This window comes from Cornus florida, unplaced genomic scaffold (assembly GCF_030987335.1).
Source record: "Cornus florida cultivar Cherokee Brave unplaced genomic scaffold, ASM3098733v1 CherokeeBrave_3.0.0_Hap2_Chr08, whole genome shotgun sequence".
In the NCBI taxonomy this organism is placed as follows: Eukaryota; Viridiplantae; Streptophyta; class Magnoliopsida; order Cornales; family Cornaceae; genus Cornus; species Cornus florida.
The window spans coordinates 2,479,772-2,504,997 of NW_026775578.1; the positions used below are offsets into that span (position 1 = coordinate 2,479,772).

A 25,226-nucleotide genomic window follows, 5' to 3' on the forward strand; every position below is an offset into this window, starting at 1 on the left:
CTTTACCTGCGTCACCTATGTGGGTCCCTTAGAGTGAGATATAGGTTCTCGATAAAATTAGTACCACACTACCAGTACATGGTTCCATACAGAAAGTCAGAAACATGTCCTCTCTATAAATTATCAGGTATGATAGATCATTGAGGTTGAGTATATAAAACAAGACTGCTTTGCAATCCCTTAAATTGTCCTATCACTGATCTTACTCATACTCTTCCTGAAATAATCATCTTCAAAACATGCATGTCCTATATGAGAACTGGAAAGCTCATCCTTAGTGGATTCAAAAAGAAGTAGCAAAACCGAAAGTCCAACAGCACAACTGTGTTAACAATTCGTACGATAGAATTTGTGATGATGAAAATTACAGTAATAGTTAAGTGTCAAAAACCAGCAGTTATATCAGTAATAAAATAAAGTACTACTTCGAAATCTCACCTGAATTCGCAATTATAATTCCAGAGCATCCACCTTCCCTTGATAGACAGACAATAGCTCAGGTAATTCCTCTTCATTTTTGGTCACAAACCTCTCCAAGAAACACTTCTCCCCTGGCATCAAAAAAGTACTCGCACTCAAATCTTTCTTTATCAAGCCCTTTGATGTCAAGACTCGGATAACCAAACACCTAGGGATAATCCTCTTCTCCAAGCTGAAAAAGAGAACTGATGGGTATCTTTCAATCGCTGTGGACTGCCACCCCATCTGTTTCACAAAGAAGTCCATTGTTTTCGTTATCTTCTTCTCTGACAAACACATACAAAGCGGGCGGTTTCTGAACGCTAAGAGAAAATCATCCTTGGACGAACCCCACTTCTTATATGCCTCATAACATCGATTCCATCTCAACTTAGTACTCGTCCCTGAAATGGCATGCAATGCTAGCACAAATGTCGACTTCAATGGGTCAAATCCCATTTCCTTGACTTCAGTAACAATTTCACTGAACTGTCCATGTCTTTGCATTATAGACACAGTGAAATTAGACAGTAACAGTACAATACAAGACACTGGTACCCCAAGTTCCCTCAGAAGCGCGATATTTGGAAGAAGATTCTTCGCATGATCCGCCAGAAATATTGAATCTGTGTGCTTAATTGCAGCAAAAACCTTTTGATTGGATTGAAGCACACTGTTGAGGAAATTATACTTGGGTACAATCTGATTCTCTAAGCTTATTGCCAAGAGGTTTGGGGTTGCACAAATAAGTTTTGCGAGGTCAGATCTTAAAACCCCAATAGACTGAAAAAACTCAAGTTTGGGCAAAAGGGTTTTAACAGGATTGGTTAAAAGCAGCAGTGGACGTTTCCTCACAAGAAGGGCTATCTGGGTATTGGAGAATCCATGGTTTCTGAGTAGCCTAATGACTGAGTCTGGTTTTTCTGGGGTTTCAAAGTGTATTTTCTCAGAAGCAGAAATAGCAGTTTCTGGAGACAACCCACATGAATTTATGAGGTAAGAGACCGTATATGAATCTTGATTTGAGGAACTCTTTGACGAAATGGGTGTGAAAGTTGATGCAGAGGTAGCAGTTTCAGATGAGTTTATGAGACTAGTAGAGACCGTGAAAGAGTGTTGATTTGTAGAGCATTTTCACGCAATGCATCTAAGAAGTAATAGATTGAGCGGCGGTGATGAATCTATTGCACTCTTTCTAAGTTTCTAATTGGCAACAATCTAACACATCGAAACACACAAAACATTGTTACGAGTGGTTGAATTGTAATAAAAACTCACCCGTAAAGAATATAGGTCAGATGGCATCTCAAATCCGCCTAAACCCCAATTGGATTGATCGTTATATTAGGGGGTATTCAATGTGACTGATTCTTAGACAATCACCGATTGATCCAGCACATAATTTTTGGACACCTCAGCATCTGCAAAATGTTAATTTTTTTTTTTTTTGGTCAAAGTTATATTTTGACATGAATTACAATGCCAAAATCTTATATTTAATAATTTTGTTTTAATGATGTATTTTATCTAAAATGCTATTTAAAGTGTATTATTTTTATTCACCTATTATATTTTAATAAATATGAAAAAAAAATATACCGCTTAAATTTTTTTAAAAACTGTTATACATATAACAATACTTTTGACAATCTTAAAATATAAAAAATATTTTGAGAGCTCATTAAAATGTATTATTTTCATTCTAAATTTTAATTTTGAGAGGCTCTTTGAGAGGGAATGAATACTGGTTTTCTATATTATCTATACTTGATAAATATACTGGAGAGAAAAAATAAAACAACACAAAACAAAACTTAAAAACAAAAACAAAAAACAAAACTGTATTTAATATACAAATCATTAAAAGTATTCAGTTTCAATTTTTAGCCCCAAGTAGGTTTCTCATATAACCCCTAGTCTCTGATGTGATGCTAAGTAGTAGTGTGTAAGCCCGAAATGTTTCTTTGCCATAATAATTAAACAATCTAAGGCCTCAACACATCTCTGATTGTGAAACGGAGAAAAAAAAAAAAAAAAAAGTGAATGGAAGTGTCACATTTACGAACAACTTTACTGCCCATGACACTACTGTACAGTCTGTACTTCCATTGTTTGTTCAAGTAGAAAGCATCCATGGGCATTCCGCGTTCAACTGTCATTGTCCAAGACATTGTTACAAGATTGTGAATATCAGCCAACTGATGCGCCTACTGATTCAGAGAGTTCTTCCAGTAGTTCCTTCTGCTCCATAGCAACACAAGACTGAAAGAGGAAAAAAGCATTTAGGTGGTAGGAATGTTTATATTCCAAAAAAAATCTGGTCATATCATGTACCTGTACCGCTGTCTCAATATCACCATCAAGAAATGATGTAAGCTCAAAATTCATCTTCAATCGGTGGTCAGTAACTCTATTGTCCTGGTGCGAACCAAAAAAAAAAGTGTTATGACTTCCCATATTAACTACCAAATTTCAGTTTGAAACAGAATTCAAATCAACATTATCCTTAACAACAAATGTCACCGTCTTGATATTATAGTGAGAAGCCAACCTGACAAACATTCAAATACGTATTAAGGTAATAGTTTCTGATTAGCAGTAAAATGGGGACATGAGTACGGTGAAATTTATACCTATCATGCTATAAACAAGGGGGGAAAAATACAGAGACAAACAAAATAGAAACATGCTATATTAAGCTCAAGTCGATAAAATATAATTTAAGACCTTGTAATTGTATGTCCGGATCTTTTCTGCACGAGCTCCTGTACCAACCTGCCATTTTAGAAATAAATTAGACGAGCACTCTAACTTAGGGCCTAAAAACACGACATGAGAATGCTTAAGGCTCTATCCCTGCGGCAACTTTTTGATACCCTCTCCAGGATTTGCTGTTCACCAAAAAAATAAAAAAAGAGTATGCAATAACAGACTGCATATTCCACACCGCCCACCCCCATCCATAAGGAATTACACCCAATGTGTGTGTGTGTGTGTGACGTAGGACAGATATTTTGATCGCATTTACAAAAAATAAAATAAATAAAATACGCAATTGATATGAGTAGTTCACACCGTAGTTAGAGACCAATAATATTCTGATGATTTTTTTTTTTTTTTTATTAGCACCATCCATTCAAATAGCCAGCCCCAAGTAGTTGGAAAAGGCTTTGTTAAGTTGAGTACCATCCATTTGCATACATGAAGAACGTGATTTATGAGCAAACTATGAAATATCACAGAATTTCCTAATAATTTGAAGTAATTTATTTTTTTCCATAAAAGTTCAGTACGTTAAAAAGTAAACAATTTATGCATGTAGATTATGAAGCAAGGGGAAAAAAGAAAAAAAAAAAAAATTCTTACCAAGGCTTTAGCTCAAGTGATATCTCCTTTATCTTCCCATATGGGAGGTTGGGGGCAAGTCTACATAGGGACGATAGTGGATGCGTGTGTGAGAGTCGTGAAGTAGCATGTTAAGTCAAGCCATGACATGTCAATAGAGCCTGATTGCTTCTCTGATATGCAACTTCATCATTCATATGCTATAAATTCTTTGAGCAAAGACATCAAACCTGTATTTTTCTTTGATTCCTTATCATCACTTGCTGCTCCCTTAATTTGATCTCGTACCTGGAACAATGTCATAATCATTAGACATTCTTGCATATAAAATGATCATTATTATATGAACAAACAAGTAATTTTGGATAAGAATTTGAAACTAAAGCATGTGGGTACATATACTAACCCCCAAAAAAAATACATTTATATGTAGCTAGGAAAAGACTGCATGGTTGGACAGTGCATCCATAAACTATAAGCAATTTTGTTAGAGAATATCATAGCCTTTGATAGAATATTGATTGGAGTGATTCATGGGATTGATTTAGGAATATTTTGATCAAACATGTTTTCCATATTTATCACTTGTTTGTATTCTTTCACCATAAATAGATGTGATCATTGTAAACAAAATTAAGAGGAAACATGATAATAATAATAATAATAATAATAACAACAACTAAAAAAAAAAGGACGTAGCCCTTTGGGCTTTGTGTGCCGTGGATGTAGGTTGACCCGTGTTATATTCTTGTGTTCTTCATGCTTAGTATCTCTCTCCAATTTTTTGTTTATTCAACATGGAATCAGAGCAGGTTTAATATACCCTACTCTGCACTTGTTCCGCTCTCCTCATCTCGGATATCATGGGTGACAAATCGAAACCAATGACTCTTGACAACTTTGTATTTATTTTTAAGTTGGTAAAATTAGTTACAATCTCTGTGTACCTTGAGGGAGGGAGAGTGTTACAGAATATAATTATAGGGGTGATTAAAGCCTTTGATAGAATATTGATTGTAGTGATTCATGGGATTGATTTTAGGAATCTTTCCATCACTATATTTTTCATATTTATCACATATTTGTATTCTTTTACCTATAAATAGAGGTGACCAATGTAAACAAAATTATAAGAGAATACAATAAAAAAGAGATGTAGCCCTTTGGGCTTTGTGTGCTGTGGATGTAGGCCGAAGTGACCGAACCACGTTATATTCTTGTGTTCTTCATGCTTAACTTCTCTCTTCAATTTTTTGTTTTTTCAACAAGTTTGAATTAGGAATAAGATCTGGTGTCTCTTGAAGCGAAAAGATCTCTCAAGTGAACGCAGGTTATAAGGCATTAGAAGATTAGTGCATTAATTATATTGATCAAAACTTGAGAAAATAATGGAATGGGTATTGAACATGGCAGAGTCCATAGGACCCCCACATAACCAACCATGAACCATAGAGCACTAAAATGAAAAGGATAAAAGGGAGGATGAATGGAAGAAAGGAAAATGAGACTGTCCTTCATTTTGGTAGGATGGAGAAGAGAAGGGAAAGGAAAAGAGGAGAAAGCCCCCTCCACTGGGGCACACTATTTTATTCTTATAAAAGGATGTGGGGAAAGAAGTTCCCTGCTATTTTACATTACTTCCCTTTAAGAAACCATTTCTAATATAAAAGAGTATAGTGGCAAAATCATACAGTAGCCCTATGCTTCATTCCTCTTATCTCTCTTCTCATGCTCAATCAAACAAATGAGGGAATTTCCCCTTCCTAACGCTACAGATGCCTCTTCTTTCCCTCCTACCTTCACTCCTCATTTTCCATCATTATACCAAATGGAGCATAACTGACAAGCTCCCTCACATGTGTGGAACCCTAACATGCATAGGTTACAAACATGTGTTGTGTGTGTAGGAAAAGATGCACAACAATAAGAAACGGTTACATACTCCAAAATTTTGGACTTACATAGCATATGTATTTTCGTCAAAATGTATTAAAATATTGTGTTGAATCTTGATATTAAATATAATTCATCAAAGTACTATCAAATTGTATTAGTTCACAAGTTGGTGGGTTTCAATGTTAGTCCTATGTAATCAAATTCATCAAAAATTCAAAAAAGTTAGTTAAGTTCTTACCTTGTAATATTTCTTTCTAAATCCCAAGTAAATCTAACCAGTTGAATGTATTGCATATTGGAGATGGATAGAACTAATTTTCAATTGGGATAAAAGATAGAACCTTAATTCCTATTATAGAATTTAAAGGTAGGCCTTAAAAATATATGAGCATTTCGGGCCCAAAAGGGAGTTTTATGCAATTTGCATGGATCGATATATGGTTTATCCTAGACATTTAACAATTTTTACGTAGAAATTCGAGCACCGATTTAATTAACTTCTATGAAACACAGCATAAAAGTGATAAGCTAATTTGAGATAATATTTCTCACAGTTTTGCTCTCAACAATTGAAGAGCACGAATCCTGTTTTGAAGCTGGGATCTTTCTTCTGTGCAGAATATTCGAATTCCCGTTGGTTTATGGAAAAGATCAACAGCTGTCTCCACCTTGTTGACATTCTGCCCTGCATGAGATATGACGCAAATAAATAAATTGCTTTTGTTTATGGGAAACATAAACATAGCGTACACAAGTATGGGGAAATAAAGAAGTTCTGAAGCCTCTCATTCCTTATAAAAGAAAATGATTCAATTGATACAGGGATTATGACAATGACTTATACTTACCTCCAGCACCACCAGACCTTGCTGTTGTAAGTTCTATCTCTTTTGGATCAATTACCACCTCAACTTCATCAGCCTGAAATTGGACGTGACATAAGGACAGAGAATTGAGGGGAAGCAAAGGAAATGATACCTCGACTTAGGACTTAGGAGAGCGAATAAAGAAGCAAACAAAACAAGAAATTTTGATCATTAAGTGAATGTGAGGTTCCAAACTACATCTCATCATTACATTGCATACCTGGTTTCCTAGGCACACTTTAATAAACATCAGTAATTGTAAATCTGGAATCAGAACCCCACGTATTGGAGCACCAAGGACTAATCAGGACAATCATTTGGTGGGGGGTTTCCAGTTTTAACATTAAGTCTAAAAGACATATTCCCAGGAAAATTCCCATCTCCAAGAGAATTTTTCGCACAGAAAGCAACCCTACTAGACAATGTCAAGGAAACTTAAATACCTGACATTGTTCCATAATATGACATTTACTAGGTAACACCATTAAGATGCACAGGTATTACAGAAAATTACAGTGAAAAATGTAGACTAAATTAGTCAATGTCACTTGGGTTAACCTAAGAACCAAACCGACAGATAATATATTTCAGAGCTTAATCATAATGCAGACATATACAACTCATGTGCGAGACAAACTCTACCTCTGGCATGATCGCTACAGTTGCTGTAGATGTGTGCACACGGCCCTGGGCTTCTGTCTGAGGAACACGTTGAACCCGATGGACGCCAGACTCATATTTTAATTTGCTATAGACACGACTTCCTTTGACTTCCATCACATATGTCTTGAATCCTCCTTTTTCAGTCTCAAAAAGAGAAGAAGATTTAGCCACCGGCAACAAAATTTTAATATGCGTATTCTTAATAAGTTTGAGTTACATGTCTACCTCGGAGCTGGAAAGTGGGGAATATTTCCATGAATTCCTCTCACTGTACTTCTGATACATACGGACCTAAAGCACTTAAAAATAATTTAGCTTGGACAGCAGATATTGAACACATGGAGTGCTTTAGGAAGCAAATTTAAAGAAGACTGATTAATATCCATTTCTAGAGATAAAATGAAGATCAAGATTTAGGGAAAGAATCTATTTCAATCTCGACAATAACTTTTTTCCTGAAACTCTGTTAACAATATTATTCCTTGAAACTCCGTTAACAAGGTTATCTGTGCAGATTTTAAGCCATAATTAACAGCCATTCAACCCTCCAACAAATAATCACTGTGCAAGGATTCAGTCTTTCATAAAAATTGGAAGGTGAAACACAAGAACCGTCCAGCTATGGCTACATACACTGTTGTTTTCTTAAGTAGGGGGATGGAAACTAATCACAAGAAGTTCAAATTTTGATAAGCTAAATACTATTGTTCCAGCCACTGTTATTTTGTATGATTGGTTCTCTGATGTCAAAGAATGAAACATCAATTTCAAGGCCAGCATGTGTGGATACTAAAATGCAACAGTGAATTTCTATAATAGAACCATGTACTATTAGATTTGGATATGAAGAAGCAACAAGATCATCTTTGCATGCCCCTATTATGGAAGTAATTGTACTTACAAGATCACCAGCCCAAAGCCCTGCCTCATCACCACCGGTACCAGCCCTCACTGAAAACAAGGATATCAATTATAAATCTATAGATTCGCAGTAAAATGGAAAAAGAAAATGAAGAAAAGAGCATGATCTCCCAAACACAAGAAAACAATTAACGAGGTGGCACTTAGTGAAACTCAAGCATCTCCTGCACATTTAGAATCTTAGATACTATTTGATAAACCAATTCAGCATCAATTCTTAATGGATCAAGTGTTTATCTAGTTAAGTGTGTTTGATAACACAATTTGATCATCACTAAGAAAGCTAAGCCCCACTTAAATTGGGATAAAATTATAAGCAACAGGGACTTCACTTATCTCTAAAAGATATCAAAAAAAATCTTTATTTTTAGTTTTCACTTAAAAACTTGAGCACTTAAAATTCAGCTCTTTTTTTTTTTTTTTTTTTTTTCAGTTTTATCAAACAGCACCTTAGTGCCAAATTAACATGACCAAGAAAAGTTATTGCATAAAATCCACATATATTGTTACAATATCATCTCCAATGCATTTTCAACTAATGCTTCGTTCGGCAAGAAGGACAAAAAATGGATGGAAGGAAGAGAAGAAGGGATGGATGAGACATCGCTACGAGAGAAATTGTGCATTTCCCTCTTTGTTCGGTTGGATGGAAGAGGAGAAGCAACTGAAAACTTACTATGTTCGTTAGGAGAGTAGGGAAGAGAGAATTTTAAATTGTTTTTTACATTATACCCATCACTATCTATACTTTTAATATTAATGAAGGATAGAATTGTAATTTAAAACTTTTATAATAGCTCCACTTGTCTTCCCTCCTCTCTTCCATCCATATTTGGAGGGATTAAAATTTGTAAAGGAGGAAAGATGACTCATCCATCCCATTATCATTTCCCTCCTTATCTCCTCTCTACCGAACGAATAAAGTTTGTTCCTTCCTTCCTATCTTTCCTCCAACCCTCTTCCTTCCTACCTACCAAACAAAGCATAAGTATATGCACACTGGGCAATAAAAGAATAAAACTTAAGTTACAATTTGGTTATTCCATAATGTATAGTAATACGAAATTTGACTGCTCTAAGTGCATAACTGACAAAAATAAATGAAAAGGTTAAACAGTCAAGATGGCTTTTGTTTATCAAAACCATTTGCAAAGCAAATTGTCTGTTGCCAACAAAAATTAATTGATAATTGGTATTAAGACATGTAAAGCGGTTAATAGAAATGATGAATTAGAAAATCCAGCTACTTGGTATTCAACATTCAAAAAGCAGTTCCTTATGTGGGAAGCAGACTATTCTGAAAATGACAGCCCCTACAGTAACTCATGAGTAGCACAACAACATGCGTAACAGAGGCTCATCAAGAAGTTCAACTGAATAGAACAATGTTGGGCACCTTAACTACCAACAAAAAGAGTTAGAGGTGATCAAATCTTGTTGATGCAATGCTATAAACATAGGGTAAAGAGCACTAAACCCCCCTGAACTATGACCCGATTGCAAGAAAACCCCCTAAAGTAAGTAAAACCCCTTGAACTATCATTTTGTTGCAAACTGTTAATTTGCCGCTAATAGAAAAAGTAAATTACCATTTAGCCCTAAAGTTGAACCACGTCGTTTTGAGTTTTATCCAAGTTCAGCTGCTGATGTGGCAAATACAATTTCAATGTCCAATAGAAAAGTGACAGCACACCAGCCTTGTCACGATTGTTTTGTTTTATGTTTTTTTCTATGCCAAACAGTCCCTTCCCTTCATCAATTTTAGTGATGTTTTACAAACCTAGATTGCCTCAATCACGCATACTGATCTTTCTTAGCACTAAGTTGCCTCCATCACACACCAAATCAATAAACCCAAAATCACTGTTCTATGCTGAGACTCAATACCCTTCAATTTTCTGCACATATACCACAAACATATATATATCCATTGCGACCAACAAACTATCTGCATTTTATGCACCGTCTTCTAATTCTCTTGCATTTTGTGTTTTTCATCAGTATATGTATGCATATTGTATATGTATTGCTTGTGCTTTTCATGTTTATGCATGTATATGGATCATTGATGATATATTTCCTCTTTAATTGGACCAACATGGTCTTCCATCCCTTCGCAAAACAAACTAGAACCATAAACCCATTTATTTGTCTCTCGCATCAAAAGCCTTCCTTTGTGAAGCCGCACACTTCCGTCGCCATTGGCAAATCTTGTTGTGGCGGTACCAAAACCATTTCCATGATTTTTTCGGTGAACTCAATTGCTAACAAGTTTTATAGTCTCCAGCTTAGCTTCGACGAATCTCCCATTTTTTTGATGCTCATTTTGGGTCTGATTCTCCCCGAATTTCAACAAAAATAGAAGAAAAAATCAACCTTTCAAATATTGAGTTCCAAGAAAATATGGAGATCCAAGAAACCAAGCAATTCATTTGCCTAGGCCATGAAGCATGAACCCTGGAAAGCCAACCTTTCAATGACAAGTTTAAATAAAAAATAAAAAAGACAAATCCATTACCCATTAGTGGTCCCGCCTATACAAGGTATTAATATGGGAAGATCGCAAAAATAACTCACTTTCAGAATCATTTTCACACAAAGTGACTGTTCTTAGACTCGAACACATGTTTTCACACTTGTAAGCACAAACTTTTACAATTGCAACACGCAACCGGCCCCTTCCTGTGACAAATAAAAAAGTAGAATATTTGTATCCGAAAAATTAAGCATAATATGTTGATTTGATATGTATGACTTTTGATAGCTGAAAGTCTTGAACATTCACATTCATGATTGAAATAAAATTGGTCCTGATTACTAAAACTCGAGCATCACTTTCATAAACCAACTTTAGACTATTTCAATCTAACAAGATATAAATTGCGTAGTGTGACATCCTACATTGCTTGGGGGGAGAGGTTGTTGGCACTTATGTGTGGACATCTCCCAACTGTGTAGCTGCATTTTGAAAACCATAAGCACGAAGAGTGTGCAAAGCGAACAATATCTATGCAGTGAGGTGGTCATGACCTTAGTCACACAACTCATTGAAACTACCAGCGCTCTATCTCTCTGTACGTGAATTTGCGTTTTGGACTTGAGACCAAATGAGAGAACATAAGGCTTCTATCCATCAAGAAATCAAACATTTTTTGTAGATTATTCATCATGTATTTATTTATTTATTCACTTATGGTAACCCAACATGATATTGTACGGTTGGTGCATGTGCATATCAGAATCATGCAAAAATGTAGCTGCTACTTGTTGAACTTGAGACCAAATTAGAGAACATAAGGCTTCTATCCATCAAGAAATCAAACATTTTTTGTAAATTATTCATCATTTATTTATTTATTCACTTATAGTAAGCCAACATGATATTGTATATATTTTGTATACATAATGTAAAAATAATTAGTCAATCAATTATACAATTACTAAAAAATCGTATATAATATGGCACTTTAAAGACGCTCCCGCTCTCAATGAAATTCAGATTTCGGAGCTCTCGCGCTCCCGCTCTGTGTGACTTAAAAAATGACAGACATAGAATTAGAGCCAATCCCTAGCTGAAAAATGGAAGTAGCGTGCACAAGCCCATGAGGGTTAAGCCAGCTAGGATACTAGGTCCCTAGAGGGGGTGATTGTGACGTCTCACATCACCTAGGGAAAGAGGTATATGTATGGACATTTTCTAACTGTGTAGAGGAGTTTTGAAAATCGTGAGCACGGAGAGCGTGCAAAGTGAACAATATCTACAGTTCTGACACATAGGATTTTCTGAATTATAATGATTCAACACCAGCTTTATGAAGCATTTGACAAATGTTTTGAGGTGAACACATTATGTGCTCGATGTTCCATATGGAATGTACATCTTTTAAAGCATGAAACAAACACCCAATCATATGTCTCGCACATTTTAATAATGACTCACCAAAGTGCCACTTGAAGTTTATGCCTCAAACACCTCCAAAGGTCAGGGCAAGTGTTGAACTCAAGTGTCCACCATTGTTTATTCAAATACAAAAATTTAGTAATTTGTTGACTGTAGAACACTAGATATATGAGGGATAATGTAAAGCAATGCTAAACAATGTTTAAAAGCTGATATTGCTTCTTTTTAAATGACATGGTGAAGTAACAAGTTATTAGTTGCAAACTTCCTTATCCTTTTTTACCCAGTATAAGCAACATTGGCGGGCAAAGAAGAAGAAAAAGGAAAGAAAGAGATCTGCAAAATTCTATATGGAGTGCTTTAGTTAAGTTATTTATAAAATTAAAAAAAATATATGTTAAGAGAGTGATCCACAATAATACATAACCATCTACTAACAGAAGAAAAAGGAAACTTACCTTCAAGCAGTATATTTCTCGAGTCAAGAGGATCACTAGGAAGCAACAATACCTAGTTATGTAGGATGAAATATCACAATTTGAGAAAGAAAAAAAAAAGGAGGGGGGGGGGGGGGGGGGGGGGGTGGGTGGGGGGAGGGGGGAAGCAAAATAACATTTAACTTTGAAAGAATAAAAATATAAAAATAAAATGTAGATAATACCTTAAGCTTTTCCTCAAGCTTTCCGAGTTGATTGGACAAGGTTTCAATTTCTGAAGTTATCATCTCTACCATATCTTCATCATTGCCTTCCTCTTTTGCTAAAGCTGGCATGAAGAAGATTGCTCTAAGAAAATATTTCTCTATTTTTCAAAAGTGGGAGAATAGAAGTAAAGATAACCTTTTGTTTCCTCTAATTGTTTCTCGCAATCCTTGAATATCTTGAACGTTGACACAACCTACTAGTTCAACAACACAGAACTGACAACAGAGAAAAAAGTGTCTCGTGAAAGCATGATGACAATCTAAAACTACAGTACCTGATCAAGCTCTGACACAGATTGTGCCAATTTTTGGTATTCACTGGGATTTGAGACTACGTCCGGATCAGCCAACTTGACCTACAATTGATATTATAATATTTCAAATCTTTAGTGTACAATTATACCTACTATCAAAGTAGCACCATCACAATAGATTGTAGTGGACATGGATTTTGTTTATGTAGATATATTTTTTTATTGTATAGAAGAATGTGTGTGTATCCTTTATTCACTTAAATATGGTTTTCATTAGTAAAATGTGCAAAAAGTCCATCTGAATTAGGTTTCTGCGTTGGCTAATGTCTGTATGCTGTAAAGGTACACAAACACCGAGACAAAAGCTTGATGTACAGGAACAAAATTGCTTAGAATGAAGCCTATCAAGAGAGTATGATTTCAGAAGTCAAGTTTGAATTGAACCACAATTTTATTTAAATTTTAAAGTGGATGTAATAACATTAATCTCTTCCATTTATTATCACTTCTTTCGAAAATGCTAGAAGTTGAGATCATACTTTACTGTACAATGCTAATCTACTCACCCTAAAATTTATTGTTTAAGATTACGTTTATCCACTTCATTTGTATCCACTTGGGACTGTGCACGGTCTGATATTTGCCTTTGTAAAAGACTATTTCACTCCAAACATAGTTTTAAAAGTTAGAGGAGTAGGAAGAAAAAAAGGGTAAAGGTCCAGTTTCTTGGCCAATCTTTTTATATCAAGTGCAAATTGCAATCATTATTGAATGGGTGTATAAGGGTTTTGACAAACAAAATGATAATGTAAACATTAATGCGGATGAGGACAAAGATTTGCATCAACGATCAATATTAAAATTTGGAAGCGTACCGACAATTCTTTCCACGTTTTCTCAGCGGATTCCAATTTTGATATTAGATAAGGCTCCTGCAATTGAATTTTTTACAAACCAACTTAAAAAACAGAATCACATAATGCTGAAAGACCATCAATCTGTTTAGTTTCAATTTTAAACCCTAAGAAACCCTTTTCCTTTCTTTTCCTTGGTAACCAAATGGAGGAGCACAACAACAGCAACAAAAACCCAAAAAAAAAATTCGACGATTCTGGGTTCCAAAACCCAACGAATGATACGGTAAACTGAAATTTCAATTTTAAACCCTAAGAAACCTCATTTCTTTTCTTTTTCATGGTAACCAAACGGGAAAGTATAAGTAAAGACTGCAAAAAAAACTACTATTCTGGGTTCCAAAAACAAAAGAATATTTTTGAAATTGTACAAACCGCCATGCAAACGATTCTTCTTGGAACATTGGGGCTTGGAGAGGGTCGAAAGATCACTGATCTTCTCGATAGATAGCAGGAACGGCGTCGTAACGGAAATGGCTTCGAACATGGACAGAGTCGAGCAGTGAAGCTCGTCGATAAGCTATTCATGTGTGGATTCTATCAGTAAAGCTTGTCGCTGTCGCCTCTCTAACGGAGTATGAGATAAGAGAATGCCAATGTTCTCTATTTATAGCTATCAGTATTGCTTCTTGAAAATAAGGAATTTTTTCCCTTTTTTTATTTTTTTGGTAATTTGCACCACCGTTTGCAATAAAGACGAGTAGAGAGTCCCACTCCATTCAATTGCCTCCCAAGTTTACAAATTTAAACAAAATACCCCAATTATGTAAGAATAATATAAAATTAAAGTTTTAGAATAATATAAAATCATTGTAAGAGATTGTTTTTTTTATACTTAAACAAAATTCTAATACAAAATTATGACTTTTCATCTCAAAAAGTAAATACAATGGAAAAACAAATAATGTAAAATTAAAATTTTAAAATAATATAAATTCGTTGTATGAAATTTTTCTCTACATGTTTAATGCCCTCCTAAAATAGGTAGATTAGTTATATTATCTAATATTTAAACAAAATTATAATACAAAACTCTAACTTTCCATCTAAAAAAGTAAAAAGTATGATTTCTAAATATATATATATTTATTATTCCATAATAATATATTAAATATTAAAAGACCATTTTTAATATTCATATACTAAATATCATCTTTAAGTAATCACACACAAACTAATTTTTTATTTTTTATTATGTATTGAAACATTACTTACACAACATGTCACATTTTTTTTTTCACAAAAATAAAGAAAAAAAAAATGTCACAAAAATAATGTTAGGTGTTACTTTTCATTATTTTACAAAAATAACCTTCTTAACAAAATAATATGTAAAATGTTCAATGTGGGAAATTTAGACATATAATGGTAGGTATTACTTATTTGCAACAAATTAATATTTGGGAGTATTTTGTGCACATGTCATGTTAGGTGAGATAAGAATGCCAACGTCGCATGGTATGCTTCTTGAAAATCCAAAAAAAATTATATATTTATTTTCTCTTGTTTAGGCATTGTCATTTTCAATAATTTATCTCTTTAAAATTTCAAAGCAATATTTAACGGTTATAACAACACCACATTAACATCTTATTGGAATGCTTCAAAGGTATAATGGTATTGGTAGGGATTCGAAAGGTAAGTTATTGAGGTATCGCTTTTGAACTGCACTCCTAACTTAAATGATACATGTGTTATGAAATTGATACACGTGTTCTAAGAAGAAAAAAAATTTAAAAAAAAAAAATTTAAAATAAAACTGATTATGAAGTCAAAACATAACATGCACTTATAAAAATGATTGGAGAGATCCAAATCCCTGCCCAGCTCAATTCCAAAACCAAACTTCAACCCAATCTAAATACTGCATACTTTGCTTTTCTTTTCTTTTTTTTTTCAAAATAAAAAAATAGTAAATACACATTGACCTTTAGATGAATTTTTTAATTTTTTTTCTGTGACTTTCAAAAGTATTTTAAAAAGTACTTTTAAACATAACTATTGAAGAGCTATTATGTTTTTTTTTTTTTTTTTTTTTTTCCCCAATAAAAAGAATCAAGGTGCGAATGTCATATTTATAATTAATATTAGAAAATAAATAGTTTATAAAATATTACGGAGTGTTCTTTTGTTTCAATGGTATAATTATAATGAAACAATTTCTGAGATGCCACCGTCTTCACCGCCTTCATTAGACGACACCGTCTGGGGGTTTATACACGAAAACGCACCGTTTTAGTTCTTCTCTTCCACTTCAAAGGTCATAAATAATCTGTACAAGCAAAATGGAACCTTGTCAAATCCTCTCTCTCTTCCTCTCTGTTTTGGGCAGAAATATTCAATTTCGTTCATCAACAAACCAATGTCTTTTGCGAGAATCGGCAACTCTTTACCGTTTTCCAGAGTCTTCAGGTACCTCTCTCTCTGTATGTATACACACACATATGTACATATAAGGATCTGTATATATTATTCCCTCATCGATATGGTCCGTATGAATATTAATCGTCTAAGCCTGAAACTTATTAATTATTGTACTCCTTCAGTTACATCCTCCCCTTTCAAACCAAATTATCAGCATTGTGATTATTTTGGGTTTTTCCGGGGAAACGCCAGTACGCCACCCAACTGTTTGTAACTTTGTGTATTGATGTTGAGAGAGGTTAAATCTGTATGTTTCTGTGACATTCTTTGTTTTAACACATATATATATATATATACATACATATCTGTATGTATTTATATTACTTCAAAATTTTTTATTGATTAAGCATTCATAATCTGTAATTTAGTCCACTTAGGAGCATTTACTTTCTACATTGCTATCTAATATAACTAGAAATTTTAATTGATAAAGATTGCATAATTTGTTGGAATGTCCTCTTGAATTGAATGGTCCCGTAACGTAGAAATTCATCAGCTTGAATGGATCTTTTGGGTGAAATTGGCAGCCTTCTCAAAACTGATATTCAAAATCATAGACCACATAGGAAGAAATACAGGGAAGTTGCCTATTCTAGATGGGTCCATTCAAGATGATAGCCCCATATAATATTATATTTTAGTTGAACAAAGGAAAAAGAAAAAAGAATCTACATAAATTAGTCTAAGAAAAGTTGCTTGATTGAAAAAAGAATCTACATAAATTAGTCTAAGAAAAGTTTCTTGATTAACTTTTTCATTTGTTTCACTACTTACTGTATCTTAAATACAATTGAGAAGAAAAAAAAAACATGCCACCACCCGAGATGTGTAAATATTGCAAGCAAGATCTCTATGAGCACTTGCTAGATCGTTTTATGATTAATTGCTATCCAACAGATTTCCTAATGTAAATAAGAATTTTTTTGCATCTTAAAGATAATGATGTACTGTTCTTCTGCATAGTTTCAGAAGTGAACCCCACACACATTCAGGCATATTCTATCAAATTTAAAATTTTGAGTAACCTAATCTGCAACTCCCTGTCATAATATGATTGAAACTAATTCATGCCATCCTCCCTTGTAATGAAGAATGACACACACTAGTATGTTCACAGATCAATATTGTTCTTGTATGAATGGTTAAAAACAACTTATCAGGAGTACTAAGTGCCGAGATCTTCCTACCCAAGTTGTTGATTATGTGCATTTGAATGTGGTTTCTATGTTCGTTGAATTTGGGCTGTTATTTTCTTTTCCCTTCTTTTGGATCTGTCGGTGTTTGCTTGTCTCTTTTCCTCTGTATAGTTTAGCATAAAAAGGGGAAAATAATTTCCTTGTCTTTTTATACGATGGACAAATTATACTTCGATAACACTTGTGGTTTTTATTGTTAACAACAAATTACCTGTTGTTTCTTCTTTTCCAGGCAGCTGGAGCAGGAGATGAAAACTGTGATCAATGTACTACAACCTGGCCCTTTGGGAATTATAGAACACAAGTTCTCTGCCGAAGAGACACGTGAGGCAAATGCTACTGTTAAAAGAGCATTAGAAAATTGGCAAAGGAATGCAAACATGGAGCAGAGTAGCCCCATCTTGAAAGATCAAATCGATAAATGAGAGAATACTGTGGCTTCAGTATTTTACGATTGAAGTGATCAAAGAAAAATGATTCTGTATGTAAGCTCTTCACAGTCTTCATTATGATGTTAGAGCATTGATTCCTAGCAAATCATTTATGAGAACCATAATGATTTTGTTTTAATATCTTTATCTTCTTGTGATGGAAGAAATGACTTTTGATTTAGTTTTAGTGTCTGCTAAAGACTCCCATAAGCATAAGTTTATGGTGATCTTAAACAGTTCGTGGTGCAAATCTCTATTCTATTACACACACACACACACACACATCTTATATGTGTATGTATTTTACATTATGACAGGCCATTCTACAAGATTGAACAACACAGTGAGCACAATATCTATTCTTCTATATGATTTGCATATTTGAGAACAGTTGTCAAGGGGGATAAGTTTGTGCATCATTAATGTGATACTTCTAGGCAAGTGCATTATGTTTCTTTGCTTAAAAGGTTTTTCTTGCCATGTTATAAGTCTTCCAGTTTCAACAATGTCATTTTTTTCCCCTTTGTCTATACTTCCAATCTTCAGATGAGCTTAGTACACAAATAATGAACCTTAGTAAACAAATAATGAACAAGTATGGTTACACGCTGCTTTTGTTCACTTTAGTGATCTGTTATTTTTTATTTTTTGACATTGAACTAAAAAGAGTCTCCTACATTAAACCAATAGAACTAATGACAACGCCTAGAAAATTATGAGAAAATTTAGTTGCACCCTGTTGCTGGTAGAGTATAAGTTTCTATATCTACCAGGCAATACCACAATGTGGTTTGAGAAATTTTGGACAGAGTTACTGGATGTCTGAAATTTTAGTTCTTGATCAAAGTTAGTGAATGATTTATTCTATGGATGTGTTTGCTTTTGAGTTCCTTGAGTGGTAGGAGGTAACTAGAGTAAAGGAAAATGGTAAGACCATAGCGCTTGAAAGACTGGGAATTGGAATAACTTGGAAGAAATGAGGGGATTGAAATTGAGCAACATGGAATAATGTACGAGATAGAAAAGAGCACTTGAAGCATGCTAGAGTAGTGGCAGGGCCTGACAAGATGTATATTACACCATGATTTATCGCGATCACTTCACACTTGGTTTAGTTGGCTTCTCTCAGATCGAACTTTGTAAAAAATACAAGAGAAGTGATATTGTGTATAGGATAAAATTCACTTTAAACTAGAAGGATAAAAGAATATAAGAAAAGTCACTTAAAAAATTAGAAGACAGATTGCGAAGAATTCTTAGCATTTATGCTCTCTGAAATTCATTGCAATGTGCAGAATGAGTTGAAAGAAACCCTCAATATACAACTTCACAGTCTCTTGATTGCACCCTTACTGAAGGTTATTTTCCGTTTGTAATGGATTTCATTCTTGTTTGGCCAAATTGCACTAAACCCCCTTTACTATCAAAAAGTTGCAAAATAACCCCTCTACTATTTTTTTTTGGCAACAAACACTCTCAATTTTCCAAAAGTTGCAAATTACCTCCGTTGAAGATGAAAGTTGGAATTTTGGTTTTAAAGTGGTCACGTGCAACACACCCTTACACATGGGCTGATTTTTTTTTGACGAAATGGGCATGCGTAAGGGTATTTTCGTCAAAACAATAGGCCATTGTGTAAGGATGCGATGCTTTAAATCCAGAATTGCAACTTTTGTGCTTCAGGGGTAATTTGTAACTTTTGGTAAAATTGAGGGTGTTTTCTGTAAAAAAAAAAAAAAAAAAAAAAAAAAAAAAAAAAAAAATCAATAGTAAAGGGGGGTATTTTGCAACTTTTTTATAGTGCAGTGGGGTTTAGTGCAATTTGGCCTTCTTGTTTGAGGGCATATAATTTCACTTTCTTTGAAAGAGACCAAATTGGTAGTGTTATTGATTTTCTTTAAATATATATATATATAACAGCCCTTGTAGGTTGGTTATAAATAAAGTATTTATGTAGAGGCATATTGAAATTTTAAATTGCAAAATTGATGCCAACTAGCATAATTCATATTAATAGAAGATATTAAGGATGGGTTGGGTGCAAACCTAACCGTTGGAAAGTGATTGTGTCACGCTAGGATATGCATTTTCATATATCACAATATGAACTTTTACCATTACACAATAAATCTAACCAATTTTAACCCCATAAAATTATAGTTATTAAGAAAAACTATTTTGCCTCAGTATGGTATAGTGTGAAGGATGTTGTTCCCACACCTACCTCACTTGTTATAATCAAGTGTAGCAACTTGTATGCCATGTTTCTTTTAAAATTATATAATGTTAAATTTTATTTAATTAAATAATAATTCTGTCCATAATAGCGTATAAATTTGCCAAAGGTGCAGTTCACTGTGCCATAACCATTGCCTGCAGATTGGTGTGTTTCTTAAAATTCTATATCTTCTACATTTTTTTGACATGCATGCATGTGCATATGTAAGAAACAACTACGAAATTAATGTTAAAAAACATAAAGTAATTAGCTAAGTATCACATTATTTAGTAGAACCGAAAGGAAAATACATATAGAAGTTAAACATAAGCTGTGATGGTGCTTTGTACAACAAAACGAAGCGTCCTGCTTATTTATATAGGGTGTCTTTTGTGTGCTCATTTATTACTAAAGCAAAGGCCGCTAGCTACTTACAGTCACAATAACATTGTACCAGAGTTTTGGTTTTGTTATTTATTCACGTTTCCAAAAAAATATAGCACCAGCCTTGATGAGCATTGGGCCTAGCTCGTTCTGGACATGGAGAGCCATCACCTCATTAGCACCACCGATCAACTTCTGTCCTACGAACACAGCTGGTACGCTCGGGTTACGCCCTAAAGCCAGCAGTTCCCTCTCAATTTGCTTCCCCTTTGGAAGTTGATCGAGCTCATAAACTGTCAGGTTTGCCCCGAAACCACGTATCAGTTGCACAATTGTGTGGCACATGCAACAAGAACTCTTGCTGAAGATCACAGCAGGATTTTCACCAACCAAGCTCATCACTGAATCCATTGCTACAACTGAATAGTATACAAATGCTGATATATAGAAGAGTGAGTCTACACGTTAGAGAGAGAGAGAGAGAGAGAAGAATAGGTAATATGACTATATATGAAGATTGTGAGGAGATCTAAGATTTAGTTGAGTTAGTTGAGGTGCCGTGGAGGTTATTTATATATAGAGGCCAAAGGAATGTGGGTTGAACTATTTAGCAGACACAAAAACAACTAGGGAGAGAAAAGGACCGAAAGACATTTTTTCAGTGGATTCCCAAATTATCCTTGATCGTTGCTTGATAAGGACGCGATAATATCAGTGGATTAATATGCCGAACGTAATCACAGTGGGATTGCACATCCTTAAATTGACATCAGTAACCTTAATGTAGCCTGTGTGTGTGTGGCTAGATATATTGCTATCAAAAAAGAAAATGGCACTCGTGAGAAATTAAATTCGGCAGTATGAGACAGAACAACGAAAAGAATCCTGTAATTAATTAAGATATAACCTTGCTCCTTGCAAATGCAATCAACATAAACACTAGGTTTACTATCAATTACATGCTTAAGGCCAGTATGGTAATATCATATATAGATATAGATATATTAATATGATTTTTTGTTATATATGACATACAGAACCTTGTAATATATCCAAATCGGAGAATCTGATGAGGTGGAGAGAGATATTGGGTTTATCCAATTGGGTAGCCTTTTTTTCTCTCCATAACAAGATTCGCATCGAGTTCAAATTCAATATAACGAAAACCAATTGAATAAAAGGAAATTTGTGAAGGAGAAAAAGATGCTTATCAGTGGTGACTGGTGATTTGCCCTTACGAGCATGCTAAGAAAAAAAAAAAATCACATGCATACAGTGACATTGTACAGAAGGAGAAGAACATACCTTCCAGTCTTGCACACTGTCAATTTATACGTATTATTCTCCACATAAAAACACATGACTAATGTAATATTTAAACAATGTGGGAATTAAGTTACTGTTCATTGTCCTTGTCACAACCTGATTCTTTGTGAAAAGGTGCACATTTAGGTTTGAAAGGTCATTTATTATGCTTTGTCAATCCCGGTGTAGAAAGCTTGCACTGGTAGAAAATTTTGAGATGTTGCTGGAAGCTGCTTTTTGCTAATAGAAAGATTAAGATCCTTTGCCCCTTAAAGAAGTAAAGTTCTATATATACCAGTGTGTATTAGGACTTCCTTTTTCTGCATGCAGTAGATGTTTGTTGGACTTATGTCACCAAAGGAACTAATGAGGATTATCTGAAGACATTTATTTATTTATTTTTTCCCGAAAGTTAAAGATTATCTGGAGATATTGTGCAAGAACTTTGTTGCATATAAAGAAATTTAGCTCATTGATATTCTTTTGATGATTAGTCTAATAATAAATGATTAGAGAATTTGAATATTTTGATATCAACTTCATTATTTTATGTGTGAGATAGGATCACGAGGGCTTTGAAAAGAACTACTTTTTGCAAAGTGATGCTGACTTCTTTCATTGCCAAAAGTTGATCCTCATTTTGCTAATTTTCAAGCAATTTACATTCATCATTATGGTCCTTACTTTAATCCCTATGAATGGGGTGGGCCACATGAATTCTCTCTCTCCAATTTACATTGATTCATCAATTTCATCTCATAAATAGTACTTACCATTTCATTTTAGAACTCAACTCATGTATACCATCACTCTGTAATATCTTTGCATACTTGGAACCCTTTCATTTCGAAAGAGATGAAATTAATATTCTTGAGAATTCAACATCTGATATTCTTATCTTAAGAATATATATATGTGTGTGTGTATATATTCACGCACATTTTGATGTTATCACCAAAACAAAACAAGAAAAGATAGGGATCCATACCCATAATATGAAAGGAAAAGTGTTTTTTGGCTGGTGATAATGTCAAAATTTTGTGTGAATATGTGTGTGTATACGATGTAACTTTCAGGGACCAGATTTCACTAGGTAAGAAGAAAGGTACAGGAACATTAAAACTTAGGCTCAAGATAAATTGAAAGGCCAGATATGTAGCGTCGTATGACTGTGGCACCTTATGGTAGGAGTGCTTATCAAATAACCCAGATATGAGACAGATTGCAATGCGTGTATTTTCTTGCCCATATTTTATTTTTATAGTTTCCAATTAATTTTCTGCCCCATTTGAGTTGAGATTTTACATTTCTCTCAGTTTATATCTACTCAACTTGGTAGCTTCTCTCTCGTACTAGACAATTAATTCTACTCCATTGTCTAGAATTTGCAAATAAACCGAGTGCAGTTTAGATTGTTTAGATTTTACTTGTTTCAGTTTTAGTGGTTTAAGTTGTTTTTGAATATGTTCTGTCCAACTCATGAGATGATAGTGTATATATATATATATATTTATATTTTAATTTAATTTTTATGATATCTTTAATTTTTATAGTTTCTTTACGATATATGTATGAGACTCTGTTAAAAAATCACAGGTCAAGGCTATATGAGTCGATCACTTGCGAGAACCCATTCAAGTTCTAAACTAGATCGATGACTTGTTTGCTTAGTAGAGGAACATGACCCAAAAGTTGGTTCATTTGCAGTTTTTTTTTGGGTAATTCAGTTGTTATTATAGAAAAATGGATTATTTTACTTGAAGGTGCCCCAGTGTTCCCCAATATATATAGTATGTCATGAGCACTTACGGAACGCCCTTTATTCTTCATTGCGAGTACAATATAGTATTGTTGCATATAATATTTTTGTTAGTTATACTGTATTTGATTGTAATAAACTTATGTTATGTGTATATATTTAGGCGAGTATTTACTGCATTTATGATTTGAGAGATGGTAAAAAGTTTGTTATGAGAATGTCGTCAACTTTTGATAGGACATTCTTTCTGTAACCGGAATATATATAAAGCAGGACTCAAAACCGAGTACTGGCATCACAGACAGACATAAATTAGATAAGAGCTTCTCAGGTGCAGGTGCAGTTCTGTTATTCTGTTATTCCATCTCTCTCACAAAGGAATGCTTTCAACCATTGGTTTGATTCATCTTTAATGCTTATCTAGATGCCAAATGGAGAAGATTCTCCGAAAACCAAACAATTTTCAAGAATGAAAATGATATGATGAGGGCGTGCTAAATCAAACGGACGAGGGTGAAGCTTGCTGTATAAGGTGCCTTTTGTCGTAGTTTTACTTTGAAAATTTCTTACACATGTCAATTCTTTGCAGTGGACGGAAGTCAGGATCATTCACAAGTGCCACGAGCTTCAGTATGACTAGTCTTTCTCAAATTTTTATTCTGGTAACATTACTCTCGTCATTTCTCTTCAAAATCTTTTAGTTATTCTGGAAATCTGTGATTAAGATTGAACAAAATCTCAAATGCAAATATGATTTTCAGCTTAAAGGGGATTCTTGGGGTGGATGTGGGCATCTTCGTATATGTGGATGACTGGATGTGGTGTTGTTTTCTACTTTAAATCAATCACGTGCTTCATTATTCCCATGACGTTTCTTCTTCTTCTTTTCATATAAAGTTTTTGTAACATGTGTTGCTGCACGTGAACGCTGGCGACATATAATCTCACGAATCTTATGAATTGAAAGGAGAACTACCGATTTATAATTACGATTTTAAATTGTTCAATTATGCATGTAATTTCATTTTTAGTGATAGAATGAATTGTTAAATGAAACTGAAGTAAACATATGAAAGTGTTACAGGTGTTCTCAATTTATGAAATCATATAAAATTTTCTCTAATATTCATAGTTAGTTTCAATCTATAAACACACGCATCGAGCTAATGTCCTTCCTCTGTATCTATATATTGTATGTATACCTACACTGCTACACGCGCATATTGCATTTGTTCTTTTTCATGTTACATTTATTTATTTATTAAAATAATATCTCCCTATAACTGTCGATCTCAGATAGTGTCTGGTCATCTTCAAAAGAAGCACCCATCTCAGTTTATGCATGCATGCATGTGTGTATACACATGTTCCTTCGAACATGATCCTACTAGCATGGTGCACTCATGTACCACAGATCTGGGGAGGTGGGATTCACTCCGGTATATCGGATGGTACTATAATTCACTACCGAACCGGCTGATCTTATTTTTCCCAAACAATATATTTCGTCTAAAATATGGGATTTTAGAATGCAATACGAATTAGGGGTGGCAAAATAGGTCTATGACCCATCAATCCGGTCATATT

General features: G+C 34.2%; 4 protein-coding genes across 8 annotated transcripts; 1 reads left to right on the plus strand and 3 right to left on the minus strand.

The window, feature by feature from the left end:
- Positions 1-450: 450 nt before the first annotated feature.
- LOC132268537 (uncharacterized) lies at positions 451-2,630 on the minus strand. The gene is made up of 2 exons (XM_059769368.1): positions 2,534-2,630; positions 451-1,427 (listed from the first exon to the last, which is right to left on the minus strand). The coding sequence occupies exons 1-2, from the start codon at positions 2,628-2,630 to the stop codon at positions 451-453; spliced, it is 1,074 nt and encodes a 357-aa protein (XP_059625351.1).
- Positions 2,481-14,510, minus strand: LOC132268870 (peptide chain release factor APG3, chloroplastic). Of its 4 annotated transcripts, XM_059769760.1 has the most exons (16): positions 14,298-14,510; positions 13,884-13,940; positions 13,030-13,110; positions 12,891-12,948; positions 12,713-12,816; positions 12,510-12,561; positions 10,728-10,832; positions 8,131-8,180; positions 7,455-7,520; positions 7,209-7,373; positions 6,549-6,621; positions 6,253-6,385; positions 4,035-4,092; positions 3,187-3,234; positions 2,794-2,877; positions 2,481-2,721 (listed from the first exon to the last, which is right to left on the minus strand). In XM_059769760.1, exons 1-16 carry the CDS (start codon positions 14,448-14,450, stop codon positions 2,650-2,652), a joined length of 1,359 nt encoding a protein of 452 aa, XP_059625743.1. In that variant the 5' UTR covers positions 14,451-14,510; the 3' UTR covers positions 2,481-2,649. The 4 variants fall into 4 exon arrangements, with proteins under 4 accessions (XP_059625743.1, XP_059625744.1, XP_059625745.1 ...); XM_059769761.1 differs by lacking the exon at positions 10,728-10,832; XM_059769762.1 differs by lacking the exons at positions 7,209-7,373; positions 7,455-7,520.
- A 1,591-nt stretch (positions 14,511-16,101) lies between these two features.
- Positions 16,102-24,646, plus strand: LOC132268872 (uncharacterized). 2 transcript variants are annotated; one of them, XR_009469385.1, is made up of 4 exons: positions 16,102-16,334; positions 17,775-18,023; positions 24,229-24,301; positions 24,401-24,646. XR_009469385.1 is itself a non-coding variant. In XM_059769765.1 (2 exons), exons 1-2 carry the CDS (start codon positions 16,285-16,287, stop codon positions 17,965-17,967), a joined length of 243 nt encoding a protein of 80 aa, XP_059625748.1. In that variant the 5' UTR covers positions 16,104-16,284; the 3' UTR covers positions 17,968-18,112. The 2 variants fall into 2 exon arrangements, 1 of the variants encoding a protein (XP_059625748.1); XM_059769765.1 differs by lacking the exons at positions 24,229-24,301; positions 24,401-24,646 and having other exon boundaries at positions 16,104-16,334; positions 17,775-18,112.
- Positions 20,441-21,172, minus strand: LOC132268871 (monothiol glutaredoxin-S6). The gene has a single exon (XM_059769764.1). It carries the CDS (start codon positions 20,984-20,986, stop codon positions 20,666-20,668), a length of 321 nt encoding a protein of 106 aa, XP_059625747.1. The 5' UTR covers positions 20,987-21,172; the 3' UTR covers positions 20,441-20,665.
- Positions 24,647-25,226: the final 580 nt, after the last annotated feature.